Source organism: Diplotaxodon limnothrissa, linkage group LG9 (assembly GCF_057381915.1).
Source record: "Diplotaxodon limnothrissa isolate DT_005_m linkage group LG9, D_limnothrissa_male_GT1.1, whole genome shotgun sequence".
Lineage (NCBI taxonomy): Eukaryota > Metazoa > Chordata > Actinopteri > Cichliformes > Cichlidae > Diplotaxodon > Diplotaxodon limnothrissa.
In genome coordinates, this window is record NC_140604.1 from 26,085,469 (window position 1) to 26,098,807 (window position 13,339).

The 13,339-nt window shown below is 40.9% G+C and overlaps 1 protein-coding gene across 1 annotated transcript; it reads left to right on the forward strand.

Moving 5' to 3' along the window:
• Positions 1-221: 221 nt before the first annotated feature.
• Positions 222-12,444, forward strand: cspp1a (centrosome and spindle pole associated protein 1a). The gene is made up of 27 exons (XM_085362401.1): positions 222-267; positions 382-479; positions 2,112-2,192; positions 2,595-2,696; positions 2,935-3,278; positions 3,396-3,473; positions 4,090-4,175; positions 4,277-4,373; positions 4,844-4,883; positions 5,096-5,424; positions 5,508-5,632; positions 6,219-6,306; positions 6,544-6,655; positions 6,745-6,895; positions 7,000-7,101; positions 7,212-7,270; positions 7,423-7,569; positions 7,644-7,784; positions 7,867-7,965; positions 8,051-8,108; positions 8,199-8,325; positions 9,112-9,236; positions 11,076-11,110; positions 11,242-11,305; positions 11,824-11,903; positions 11,988-12,099; positions 12,317-12,444. The coding sequence occupies exons 1-27, from the start codon at positions 222-224 to the stop codon at positions 12,442-12,444; spliced, it is 3,054 nt and encodes a 1,017-aa protein (XP_085218527.1).
• The last annotated feature ends 895 nt before the right edge of the window (positions 12,445-13,339 follow it).

Here is a 13,339-nt window from a genome sequence, read left to right on the forward strand (position 1 = left end):
CATGAAGAAAAAACTCCCCGCCATATGTGATCAAGGACTTGCGAAGCAACGTTTATAGGTGTAAACTAATCAACCGGTGAGTAAAAACAAACAAACAAGCAAACAAACAAACAAAGGAATTCTTTTAATCACATGTTGCTTTTTAATAAACAAATCGGTGTTTCAGCGAGTTTTTCTCCACAGTCAGGGTCAGATGGTGCAAATTACACAATGCTGTAAATATGACTTCAGCAGCAGCTCTAGGAGTAAACCCCAATCCCGACAGAGGTACTGTACAAGGCTGTAGTAGTGAATTGGCTGCATTATTTAAGCCTGTAGTGTTTAGTGAATAGTTTCCTGTTTTTATTGTACAGTCTACTCTATATATGCCGTATTTCCCAGGTATTGGCTTAAGCCATCTGCTGGGTACCGAGTATGAAAGGAAGAAGCAGAAACTTCAGCGGGAGCTCCAGCTGGACTACAGAAACTATATATCCAGGGTGTGACGACGCAAAATAAATAAATAAATAAATAAATAAATAAATAAATAAAATAAAAATCTGAACATGTATAGATAAAATAATATATAGTTCATTTAGCCAAAACAATAGGAATTTACTGTTACATCAGGCATATAATTATATATAACCTATAAGAAAAGGTCTTAAATAAATCAGAATAGCTTATTAAAATAAAATTTAAAAAACATGCCAAGACAAACTGGCTTAGTGAGGTAAAAGATGCACAATTTAAAAAAACAAAAAAACAACAACAAGCAATCTCAATATAAAAAAAGAGAAATAAACAACAGAGCACCACACAAAGGCATTAGAGTATAAACCTTTTACTGAGTTATTTTCATTCACTGTTGTAATAAATTGTTAAATAGTAGACTAAACATTATATGAAAAATAATTAACCTAAAGTCAGAACATCAAGTTAGATAAAACTGGAAATCTTTGCTTTATGTAAGTGCCACCGAAGTGACAATTTGTAGCTCACTGTAGAAGGAAAAGCACAATGAATCACAGTCACAATGAAATTTCAACAGCTGATTACTTATATTAAGATAATAATTTTATGTATTGCAAGTTTTTTGAAGCTTATGCTGAATTATTTAAAAAAAAAAATTGGTGTCCGATTAACATAGATTAAATATGTGCTAATTTGCATACATATCCAATTGACAGAATGGAATAAAACACCTAAATGTGCATTTTAGACATTTCCTTTTTATTAGTGTTACATTTAAGACTTAATAAATCTTAAATCCTAATCTTAAAATTGTCTGGAACACGGGAACTTGTTATCTGGAATGACATATCAGAAATCGTTACGAAAATACATTCACCAGCCACTTTATTAGGTATACCTTCCTAACGCCACATTAGAACCATTTTGGCAATCTAAATGGCATAGATTGAACAAGATTTTGCCTTATGACATGGTGGAGTGTTTTCCTGCTGAAATCAGCTATCGGACGATGGATACTCATGGTCATACAATGATGGCCATGGTCAGCAACAATACTCACGTAGGCTGTATATACGTAGTATCATCAGTTGGTACTAAAGGGCCCAAAGTCTGCCAAGAAAACATCCCACACACCATTACACCACCACTATCTGCTTTAGCTTATCTACTTCAAGGTTCACATGGTCTTCTGCATACCTTGGTTGTAACAAAGGGTTATTTGAGTTACTGTTTGCTTCCTATCAGTTTGAAGCAATCATTGCTATTCTTCCCTTATCTCACCTCTGGCATCAACAAGACATGTTCACCCAGAGAACTACTGCTCCCTGGATTCAGACTGACCCAGTAGATCAGCAGTTTCTGAAATACTCAGACCAGTCCATCTGTCACCGGCAACTATGCCACATTCAAGTAGCTTAGATCACCTTTCTTCCCCATTCTGATGCTTGATTTGAGCTTCAGCTGATCGTCTTCACCCTGTCTACATGCCCAAATGCACTGAGCTGCCGCCATGTGATTGGCTGATTTTGTATTTGCATTAATGAGCAGCTGAAAAGGTTTACCTAGCAAAGTGGCTGGTGAGTTTATGTCTGTGTTTAACTAAGTTGCCTCTGTGTTGCATTTGCGTACACACAGCAAATCTCTTATTCTTCCTGCAGAAAACGGATCTGAAAAGTAAAGAGCCTCAACAACAACTTGATGGAGTGTCACTACCGATTGATGAGAGGATATCTGTAAAGGTGTGCCTGCATTCATTCAGTCATCAAAGTAGAGCTTTAGCTCTTCAGCTAGAACTGATACAAACTGCTGACTGCACAGTGCTGCGCGCTTCATGGCAACTGATTTTCTTTATATAAGACCGTGAACTTACAAACAAAAGTTAAGAGGGATTTCAGGCGTCTATATGTGCACGACAAGCTGAATGTTGATAAGTATTGATGCAAGCATTTTTGAAATATTGAGGCAAAAAATATAGCCTTAACCTCATCGTCAATCGAATGTGTGCAAGCAGAAATATGTATCTTCTTTTGATAGAAGATGGTATTCTTTAAGTTTTGTATTTCCTTAAATTCTAAGTGTCACATGAGCTTAACTGAGCGGTGTGGCTGCTTGACTCTGACTTTTTGTTTTTTCTCTTGCAGGAAAAACTGAGAGAGGAGAGAAATAAAGAATACAACCTCTTCCTCCAAGAACAAGCTCAAATCAGAACGGTAAAGAGGAGAACGTCTTCTGTCAGTCCCAAGGTAAGAAGACTGATGACTCAATAGGCAGATTGTGCACAATAACGCTAGTGTGTTTGGTGCAATAATCCATGCAATTTTTATAGCACACTTTAAAGGATTCTCTATCAGTAGAAATGCTTCTCCATTTATCAGGTAGATACAGCTCACTGAGTACTTGAAAGACAAATAACGAAAAGCACTCTGTTACAAAGTAAATCTTTTTTCACATTGAATTTCTTCCTCACATTTTCATTTTCAGCCTGGACAGATTCACGCTTCAGATGGCTTGAAAATTTCTCCCCCAGCCTCTCCCCTGTCATCCCCTCACAAACATACCCACACAAACATAGTCCCCAGTCACAATGAGAGGAAAGATGCTTCCACTCTGACCGAGGTGTTCAACGATGGAGAAATCAGGAGTCCAGTTCAGAGGTGGCGAAGACGCTGGCAAATCTTCAGAGCAGAGCCCTACAGCTCTGAAGACGAGCTAAACACAGACAGAGGGGATGAGTTTGATTTGAGATACAGGAGGAGGAACGACAGGCACACTCAAGAGCCTGGGTACAAAGAGGAGATGACAGCGCAAGAGTGCAGAGTGAAGAAGTATCCTTTTTTTTCTGGAAAATGATTTGAATTACTGGTAGTTTCATCCGTTACCATATAAATGAGATCAGATTGCTCCTCTGCCAAATTTCACTGTCCTGTCTGTTTCTATGGCAGGGCTTCTCAGGACATAAAGGAGACAGCGGCTCCTACAGTTTCTCATCAGAAGACCAATGACACAATTTGGAAGTCTGAGTAAGCAAGTTTATGTTTTTTGACCCCTGCTTCTAGAAAGCTGTTAATGATCTCAGCTCCTAACTGTACACTAGCAATAATGTTAGCTCATAAATGCTTTGCCCTGGGCAAAAGGTTTTGCAGCAATGTGATTTATGATGATGAAACAGTGGTCACATATAGACAAGGGCGGCCAACAACATCCCCCTGGAAAGTCTCATAAATTTTCAGAATCAATACCATCAGTACCATAATTGATTATACTGGTATCTGCTGCCATATTCAGTTATTGCTCTTCAACACTTTTGCCTGCTGTTGCATTTCATTGTTCCTGAACTACATTCAGTAACCTGGTAACATGAGGTGCTGTGATAGAGAGTGAGCCTTGGCCCTTTTCCAGGCAAAAAATTGCTCACCCTAGAGTTTATCAGAAGAGCTGGATTGATGAAGCACAAGCCTTTGCTCTCTGTCTCTGAGTTATAGCCCTCAAAGCTCTGCAGCCACTGTGTGACATAAAATCGTAGCTGGGTGTGGCTTAAAGAGGAAGTTATTGCAGTGATGTTACCCTTACATGCTGTCAGTAATTGGGTGACTCTTATGGAGAGTCCCGTTCTGTTTGTGTATCTGTATTCAATAGTGTTCAAGTGCCAGCCAGCATGAAGATGGCTGCAAGATCTGCTGTCAGGAAGGATAAGGCTGATTTTGCTACTGGACTGTTGATAGGTAAAAACATTCTTACTACACAGATAATAAATGCAATTTATCAATTAAAGTCATATTTCAGAACTTAAGCAGTATTTTAATGACTCTACGTCTTGATGCAGGAATAACAGAAGAGCAGGAGACAACTCAGATGAGGAAAGAACAATACAGGCAGGAGTTACTGAGACAAATTGCTGAAAAGCAGAGGAAGAAGATGGAGTAAGTATTTATTCTCAAAATCATCATTTTCATCAGAGTCCTTTAAGCTAGCTCAACCCTTATGATCTACAAAGCATGAAATCAAACTACTGATCGCTGGTCACCTCTCTTCTTAACTTAGAAAAGACCTGTCGAAGCTAGGTTAAGAAGAGAAGTGATGAGAGTTAGAGGGGGCAAGGATGAGATGGTTTGGACATGTGGAGAGGAGGGATAGCACATATATTGGACGAAGGGTGTTGAAGATGAAGCTGCCAGGTAGGAGGAAACAAGGAAGACCACAGAGAAGATTTCTGGATGTCATGAAGGAGGACATGCGGAGGGGTGTGACAGAGGAGGATGCTAGGGATAGGGTGAGATGGAGGCTGTTGATCATGTTGTTGAGACCCCTAAAGGGAGCAGCTGAATAAAAAAGAAGACATAGAAAACAACATCAAGCCTGTGACGTTGTTCTGTCCTTTTTTTCTCTTTAGGGAGAAAAGACTTGAGCTGAGAGTTGACCCTGAGAAAGAGGTAGGAGAATAGCATTAAAAGATCTGGCTAGCAAAACCTTTAAACAGCAGAAACATAATGTTTGTGTCAGGTCTGGATTTGTTATTATAACTTTCATAGGTTGTGGAGTCTTGGAGAAATTTCTTGAAAGAAGTACCACCTAATCTTATCCTCGATATATATGTTGTCTTTCTTTGATGATTGTGTTCTGGACCACACGTAATCTGTTCCAGCCTGACCGAATACAGCAGCTAGGGTCTGTGAATCGTCACTATAACAGCCTGAGCCAGGATGTTCTTCACAAGCTAGGAAAAGATCTAGAGGCCGAAGGGAAGCACCTAAATCCCAGTCTTGAAAATGGCAAACCCACTGAGAATGCAGATGAGAGAGCCCCCCCAGGAAAGTCCCAGGTGGACTTGATTACAGCTCTCAGACAACTGTCTGGGAAGACTGTGCCTTCAAATGGGATGGAATTACCGCAAGGTGTCCCCTCACTGGACTATTTTAGTGAGGACTACCACAGAGACTTCTCAAACATCCTAGGAGAGGTGACCATCCCAAGGTAGCTCACATTTGCTTCGATTAAATGAATAAAATTAGCAGCCCTGCTATACACTCACTGGAGTGTTGGTAACTCTGTTTCAGGGTTGCGAGTGTTGCTCCTCCTTTACCTCCCATTGTACCTCACAATTACAAGACTCCATATGATGCAGATTATTACTACTATGGAACCAGGAATCCATTAGATCCTCATCTTCCTCACAATCCAAGTAATGTAACTATCTGTTTCACAAATATGTATTTACTAAATGTTTCTTGTTTTTATCCACATTTTTTTTTAGACTTATGTTGTTGATTATTGCTAGCAGTTTTTAAAGCAGACAACGACTGGTTTGATTTCAGTGTGGTGATGTTTAGATTGCTGGAGTTGAAAAACGTGTTGCTATCCAGTTTGTGTAAAGTCAACATTAAAAAGAAACTGCAACAACCTATTAACAAAATTAAAATAAACCCTTACATTTACTGTGATAGATGACCTGCTGCACTTAACGCAACTGTCACCTCCATGCAAATCATATGAATGTCGCTTTAAGCTTCAGAAAAGCTTAAAGCAACATTCATGAAAACAGTAATGTTACTGTTTCTCCTTTTCTACAGCTGAAGGCAACATTAATGATAATACTATATGCGAGTGGTGTGTTTGGTTACAGTTATTTCTTTTCTATTTTAATATTACTGCCAAATTCCTGCTCTTTATTTGAGCTTTGTTTGTGGCAGTCAGTGGCAGCAGATAGTTCATGAAGCTCTTGAATCGTGTGCATTCTTTATCTTATATTTTTGTATTTTCTACATCAGATGGTCTGCCCGGGGGGAATCGGCAGTCTGAGAATTCCAAGATTCTGTCTCAGAGAATGCGTCCTCTCAGATCCAGTGGCCAAAATGAGTCAGTGACCTTCCCAGCACCTTTGGAGTTTTTTTTGTAAAACATGTTAATTTTTTCAGCATGTTGATGTTAATATAGATTTTATTCAGTAAAGCTGCATTAAATGCCCTCATCTCTGCTAGCAGCAACCCAGTAGATCTTTTCTCTCTTCCGGAAGAGGGTCTTCACAAACTGAATACTTATCACTACCTTCTGTACTTCTATCTCCTTGCCATTTGCTACTCTGTCTGCTTCCAGAGAAACTCATCAACATGGAGCATCTGCTCTGGTTTTTGAAGAACTTCATGCAGAAAAGTCAAAGCAGAGGAGAGAGAGTGTACTGAGCTACCAAGAGACACTCAGACAGCAGGTACATTGTTATAGCTCCATGAAGAAACCACATGTTCTGTTATAGCGGTGTCATGGTTTCATCCTTTGAAAATTGTGTCTGGGGCCCAGATTAAAGAAAGAGAGGAGCACAGAAGACTAGAGAAAGAAGAAACAGCACGACTCAATGCCAAGATACAGGCTGAGATGAGGGCATACAACCCCTGGGGGAGAAGTGGAGGAGGAGGCGCTCCAATTAGAGACCAAAAAGGCAACCTTGTTAGTAAGTTTTATTGTAATGGTGTTCACCGGAGGCCAGATAATTTAATGTGTTTGATCAACAGATATTAATGTAACATGTTTTAATGAATGTTTTGCTGCCTTTAGGTGACCTGAATCACATGCACAGGATCAATGAGGCATCATATAGGAATCCTGTGCCCACTCCTGGCACTGAAACTAGTTCTCCCATTTCCCATCGACTAACAGGTAATGTTATCTTCCTAATATTTCAGTGGCTGTGCATTTTATATGCTTTGTAGATCTATAGCTTATGGCTTTCTGTCTTTTCTGTTTTAAATTGTTTTCACCTTTTACAGGTTTCAAGGATGAGACACTTCAACAGCAGGACAGTTACAGAGCAGCCCTGAAACAGCAGGTAGGTCCCGGGGCCTCAGTCTGTAGATGGATGATAGGAGAGGGTACTGATGAACTGCAGGATGAAATGAAATGCTTTTAGACTTACAGCAACCTGTATTCTCAACACTTTAAAAAAGTTGTAAATTAACTGTAACTGTGCATTTCAAACAGATAGAGGAAAACAAGAGAAAACAGCAAGAGGAAAGAGAACAGATTAGAATTGAGGAGGCGAAAGAAGAGAAGAGGCTCGCCATGCAGAGGGCACGCTTACAGGAGGAATATGAGGAGGAGCAAAGGAAAGAGAAAAGGAGGACTGAGGTGATGAGCTTGTTTCTTTTATAAAGAGTCCTTCATCATTTCTCCTTCTTTATAGTTTTATCTACTCTCTGCAGCATAAGCTGAAAAACCAAGGCTGGATCCATGAAGCTGAAACACATCGCCAGAAGCAAGAAAAGGTGGTGATGCAGGAAAAAGAGACTAAGAAGGTACCTCAGACCACCAGGGTGGAGAAAGACTCACGGTTGAATTATGAGGTACAGTAAGCACGAAAAGACAGGAGTGCTATAGCTCGCTGTGTCTTTGTCAAAGAATGACATTTTACTTGTTGTCCTGCAGAGGCAGCCCTCTCCGCCTATCCCAACCTTGCAGAAAAAGCTGGCAAATCTTGCGCCATATAGGCCCTCCTCTGTTTTGAGCCAGCGGTCATCCAGAACTGTGAGTAACTCATCGCAAAGATTGCAAATATTTTCACATTTTACCCTTTATGATAACTCTATAATAAAAAAACATGCATTCACAGAATCGCTCAGTGTCAGCACCGCACCACCGACCACCCGATGAAATTCCCAGCCAGCAGGGTAAGATTTGTCTTAACCTCCGTGCGTGCAAATCATAAACATTTATTTTTCTGATCCTTGCTCTGCCTTCACTCCCCTGTCATGCTTCAGATGATCAACAGGAAGTAATCAGAAAGCTGTCAGCCCTCCGTGGTTATCTGAGGAAAGAGCAGCGACAACTGGAGGTTCAGATGGGTCGCACGGATTCACACGAGACCCACTACAATCTGGTAAACAGGTACTGCAGTCAGGCAGCACTGAACAGCAGGGGGATGTGTGCAGGTATAACAGACCCAAAATAACAGGGATTTCTATCTTTTGTGCCAGGCTAATATTAAGACATTTAGAGACGCTGCTATGTTGAATTTAACCCAATTAACCCCCAGATGTTGTGAAGTGAAGACACAATACTAACTCTGGGCTGTTAAAGTGTGATCTTGATTTGATATTTGTAGTGAAGTATGTATTACTGTGCTTGGAAAAAATGAAGTGACCCATGTCTTTCCTCAGTGAATTGCTGTGGAGCACTACAGTAGCCATGTTGCTATTTAGAATATTCTCAACCCATTATTACCAAGCCCAGCACGATATGTCGAGTAACTGCATCCCTCCCTGCTAAATTACAGGAATGTTTTACAAGCCACTTGTTAATCTGTGCTTGTATTCAAGTTTACAGCAAATCATCTGAGAAATGCCTTTGAACTGGTGCCAGTCTCTGGGCTTTTCTTTTGTCACAGACTGCTCACACAGAAGGACCAGCGCTTTAGGGAACATAAAAGCTTTGGAATGTATTCAGCAAGTACAGGTCAAGCGTAATGCCCTCATTGTTTTATAGCAATGCAGAATTAATTTATGTCACTGCAGGGACAGTGCAGCAGGTGGAGCTAAATGGTATAGTTACTGTGCACAACTAGAAAGCATTTGGCATAGTGAACTGCTGCTATGTTTTCAGACAGACATCTGTTTGTTATTAGAGGTAGTTGTTCTGTTTAATTTGGGATTTTCCTCCTTTGCTCATGTGTAGAAGACGACCACATAGAGAATCTGCACATAGAGAAGCTGTCCTGTCTTCAGCTAGGAGTCCTTCTCCAGCTGATGCACATGCTAACAGGCAAAACATCAGGGAGTTCATCCAGCTTAAACACAGAGGTAATAAAAGACACAGCTTTGACACAGCTTTTAATGCTTCTTTGAACCACTGTTGTTCTTACAATGTACCAACCTGAAGTAAGTCTGATTTAATTTTCATTGCACAAATAATAATAGATTCAGGAATGTATTCACGGGAAGAGGCTGGCAAAGAAAAAGTGGGATAGTCGGAGAGCTGAAGAAAAGAGTACTGGAAGGCTAGGCGCACAGCAAAGAGAGAGGTGGCCCTGGCAAAGGAAAAGGCTTGTAGTGAGTTGTATGTGAGGCTGGACACTAAGGAGAACATGACTTGTAATGAATGACTAGGCAGAGAAATTGTGCTGGAAGAGATGTCCACCAGATTAGAGTGATTAAGTATAGAGGTGGAAATGTGCTAATGTGAAGAGAGTGTGTTGAGAAGATGGAAGGAGTACTTCGAGGAGCTCATGAATGAAGTTAATGACAGAAAGTGGATGAAAATGGAGTTAGAGAATCAGGAAGTGCAGAGAATCAGCAAGGAGGAAGTGAGGGCAACTCTGAAGAGGAAGGAGACGGGAGACATCGAGAGGTCTAGGAGCGAGGGCCGTGGACCTTTTGAACAAGAGTGTTTAACACAATCTTGGAGAGTGAGGGGATTTCTGAGGAATGGAGATGAAGTGTAACCGTACCACTTTTAAAGAACGGGGTTGATGTGAAGAGAGTAACTACAGAGGAATAAGATGGAGAAGTGTAGAGAAGGACTGATTGAGTTGCACTCTTTGTGGATATCATAGGGTGCCTAGACAGGAACTCTGGTGCTGCATGAGGAAGTCCTGAGGGGCGGAGAAGTATGTGATGGTGGTGCAGGGCATGTAGGACAACAAGACAATAGTGAAGTGTGCGGTGGGAGTGACAGTTGGGGGGTGAAATTACATCAGAGATAGGCTCTGAGCCCCTTCTTGTTTCACTGGTGACAGAGAGGCTGACAGATGAGATCAGGCAAAAGTCTCTGTGGATGATGATGTTTGCAGACGATCACAGAAAAGATTCATGGATGAAGTGAAGGAGGACATGCAGGGGGTTGCTGTGACATAGGAGGATGCTAGAAATGGGGAGATGGAGGCAGATGATCCAATGTGGCGACCTCTAAAGGGAGCTGCCGAAAGAAGAAGAAGAAGAACAAATACGTCTAATAATGCTTTTCTTTTATTCTCAGTACTAAGCTACATAGAGGAAGTTAGTGTTTATTCTGTTTACAATCGCTTTGGTCATGCTGTTCTTGTAAGTGTGGAGGACACCAAATGGTTTAGACTTTTAACTGGTGCTCTATCTCCCTTTATCTAAACCAAAACTTTAATCTCATGAGGTCATTTGAGGCCTCGGTCAGTGACGGACAGTTTGCCCATGTGTACAGTGAATCTCATGTAAGCTACCAAAGAAATGACTGGATGTGTTCCCAAACTGGAGTTTGAAACACACTCAGAGCTGCAAGCTGTAAAACCAACAAAAGAGGATAAAGGACTAGATGGGTTTTTTGGCTTCACTAAACACTTTTTTTGCTTTGTTTATTATTTTACTGATGCAAATATTTAATTTATTAGTCAATTGCTTTGCCTAGAGCTGCCCTATAGTAACAATCCCTGATGTGACGTAGCTTGCTTTTATCCTACAGGTACGACATCTCGTGAGGAGGTTCGAACCCTGTACCCTGACCCTCCCGCAGACACACAAAGTCTGGACATTCAGCAGCAGGCCCTTCTATGTGAACAACAGCACAAAATCAGGCTAATGAGGAGACAGGAAGATGGTCAGTGAGCAAATACAAATCAGTTTCACCTCAAATGTTTGTCCTCTAACTCCTCCTTCTGTCTTCCTCTGTAGACTTCTTGGGCCGTCAACTAGGTCATTATTATCCTGTAAGTGATCAGCACATTACACAGTAACTATATTCTGCACTTTCACCCTGGCAGATAATTCAGTCTTGCATGGCTTAATTTTAATTGTAGAGATTTTATTGTTTTCTGTCTGCATTTGTGTCTCCTCCCAGATCAAGAACCCTGGACGTGCCACTCATAGAAACCCCATATTGCCATCAGAGAGTTCTTTTATTGGTGAGTTTGGCAGAATATGGTCCGTCTGTAAAAACAGTCTTTCTCATTTATTTCCCTTCTTGTGTTCACATGACTGGGGACACAATAGACTTTGAAAAAAAATCCCAAAAGCACCAGATGTTTTACATAAAGGTGACACGGTTTGGGAAGTCCTCTACATACAACCTCATAATACCTTTCTACGACACTCTGTGTGCCAGGCCAATTTAGCTCTTGGTTTCTCTGCCAGGCTAACTGTGGTGCGTGCCAGCCAGCTGTCTGTGTTGCAGCTGGTGCCAGTGCTAGTTGCAAGGTGACTACGCCAGCTGCAGGGTGGTGATAGCAGACTCCCAGAGCACAGGCAATTGGTACATTAGAGAAAAAAAGACTGATGGCTTTTGAATACTTTTGAAGCTCAGGGTTTTCTCACTATTTTCATATTATGCATGGATAAACGGAATAAAGTTTAGGTCCCTACCATCTGTTTGGCTGTAAAGACATTTGCAATTAATGATACATGGCAATTGGGTTTTTGTCAGGTTACAGTGGTGAGGCACGTGAGCAGAGATCCCTTCAACCATCAGCAGAGCACCAGGAGAGGACGGCACTTAACTATGATGTATGTCTGATATGCATCTTGTGTTTTACTAAGATCAAAAGGATCACCATCATTAAGATATCAAAGCTCTGTATATATTTACAGGAGGTGGCTGACAAGGGGGGTGATAATCTGCCAGCAGTACCCAGTCACAACAACCAGAACAAACGCCACATTACGAGGCCAGACTCCCACTCTGGTGATCACAGCGTAAAAGGTAAGACGAAAGAATTCACTACAGGAAGCATTTAAATGATCAGGCTTATAACTAGTATAGCAAGTGGGAGCTAATCTTAAACACCGTATAAATTAGTGAAACATAAAAATCGTGCCACTTTATATACTTGTTGGCTTTTAGCAACATGTGCAAATTTTAAGCGTTTTTTAGTATCACTGAAAAAAAAATGTGATGGATACGCCCCTGTACCCTACAGACTGGCTGCCCGGTGATGAAGCGGACATGTCGTCGCTGGGCTCTGCCATGGGGAGGCGTGTCTCTGTGGACACTGTTGCCACGGAACTGTGGCTGCGGCCCGGAACGTCAGACGCTGTAAAGCAGTGAGGCTGTAGCAACAGGATAAACAGGCGGATGGGAGCTCCACACAGACTTAAACACTGCATTGCACAGCTCCCATTGGTGGCTCTCTAAACTGGAAATGCACAGCCACCTTTTCTGCAAATGCAGGTGGGGGTTCTCATGAGAACTGATGTCCTTCCTGTGCAGTGCTTTACTGACTTACACTTTACTTGTGTGCTGTTTCTATTTGCTCTCATTGGAGACCAGAGTCTGTAAAAACATTAATGACTATTAGATCACAGAAGAAACAGTTAATACAAAACTCACTGTGGCCAATTCCTCTTTACCTTCTACATTTAGCACATTAGCATTTTGTAAAGGTGGGATTCAGTTAATGAATAAAGTCATGGTGTTTTTGAGCAATAAAAATGTTACTGTAATGTTGTCCTGGCTGATCATTCTTAAACAGCTGGCAGCAACTGTAATTCAGTGATTCAGCATTTCAAATCAACCAAGTTCAAAAACTTTATTGACCTAGAACCTGATTAGAATGCCAGATGATGTATTGTACAGAAAGTTGTACATATTCTTTTGCAACATAGAAAACTTTACATTGCTGTATCATATACATTTGTTTTCTACATCCATGAGCAGGAATGCACCCCAGTCATACTTAAAGCACAGCTAACATTTGTCATTTTCTCTATACATATATCTTTCCCCCAGACCAAAGAAAAAACCATTAAATATATTATTAACTTCTGATTTTTATACACAAGAGTGAAAACTAAACTCACATGAAAACAGACTAGTGACTCAAAAAAGCAGCTAGAATCAGTTTGCTGTCGTCTTCCAGTTATAGAAGCCCCGTTATCGTCTATTTCGGTTAAAAACCTCATAACATATAAAATGGAATAATTTAACCCATCACTTTCCGCGG

Coding starts and splice junctions, on each gene's coding strand:
- cspp1a (XM_085362401.1), top strand. CDS start 222: ATGACTTCAGCAGCAGCTCTAGGAGTAAACCCCAATCCCGACAGAG. Junction 268..381: donor AAACCCCAATCCCGACAGAG/GTACTGTACAAG, acceptor CGTATTTCCCAG/GTATTGGCTTAAGCCATCTG. Junction 4,884..5,095: donor GAGTTGACCCTGAGAAAGAG/GTAGGAGAATAG, acceptor AATCTGTTCCAG/CCTGACCGAATACAGCAGCT.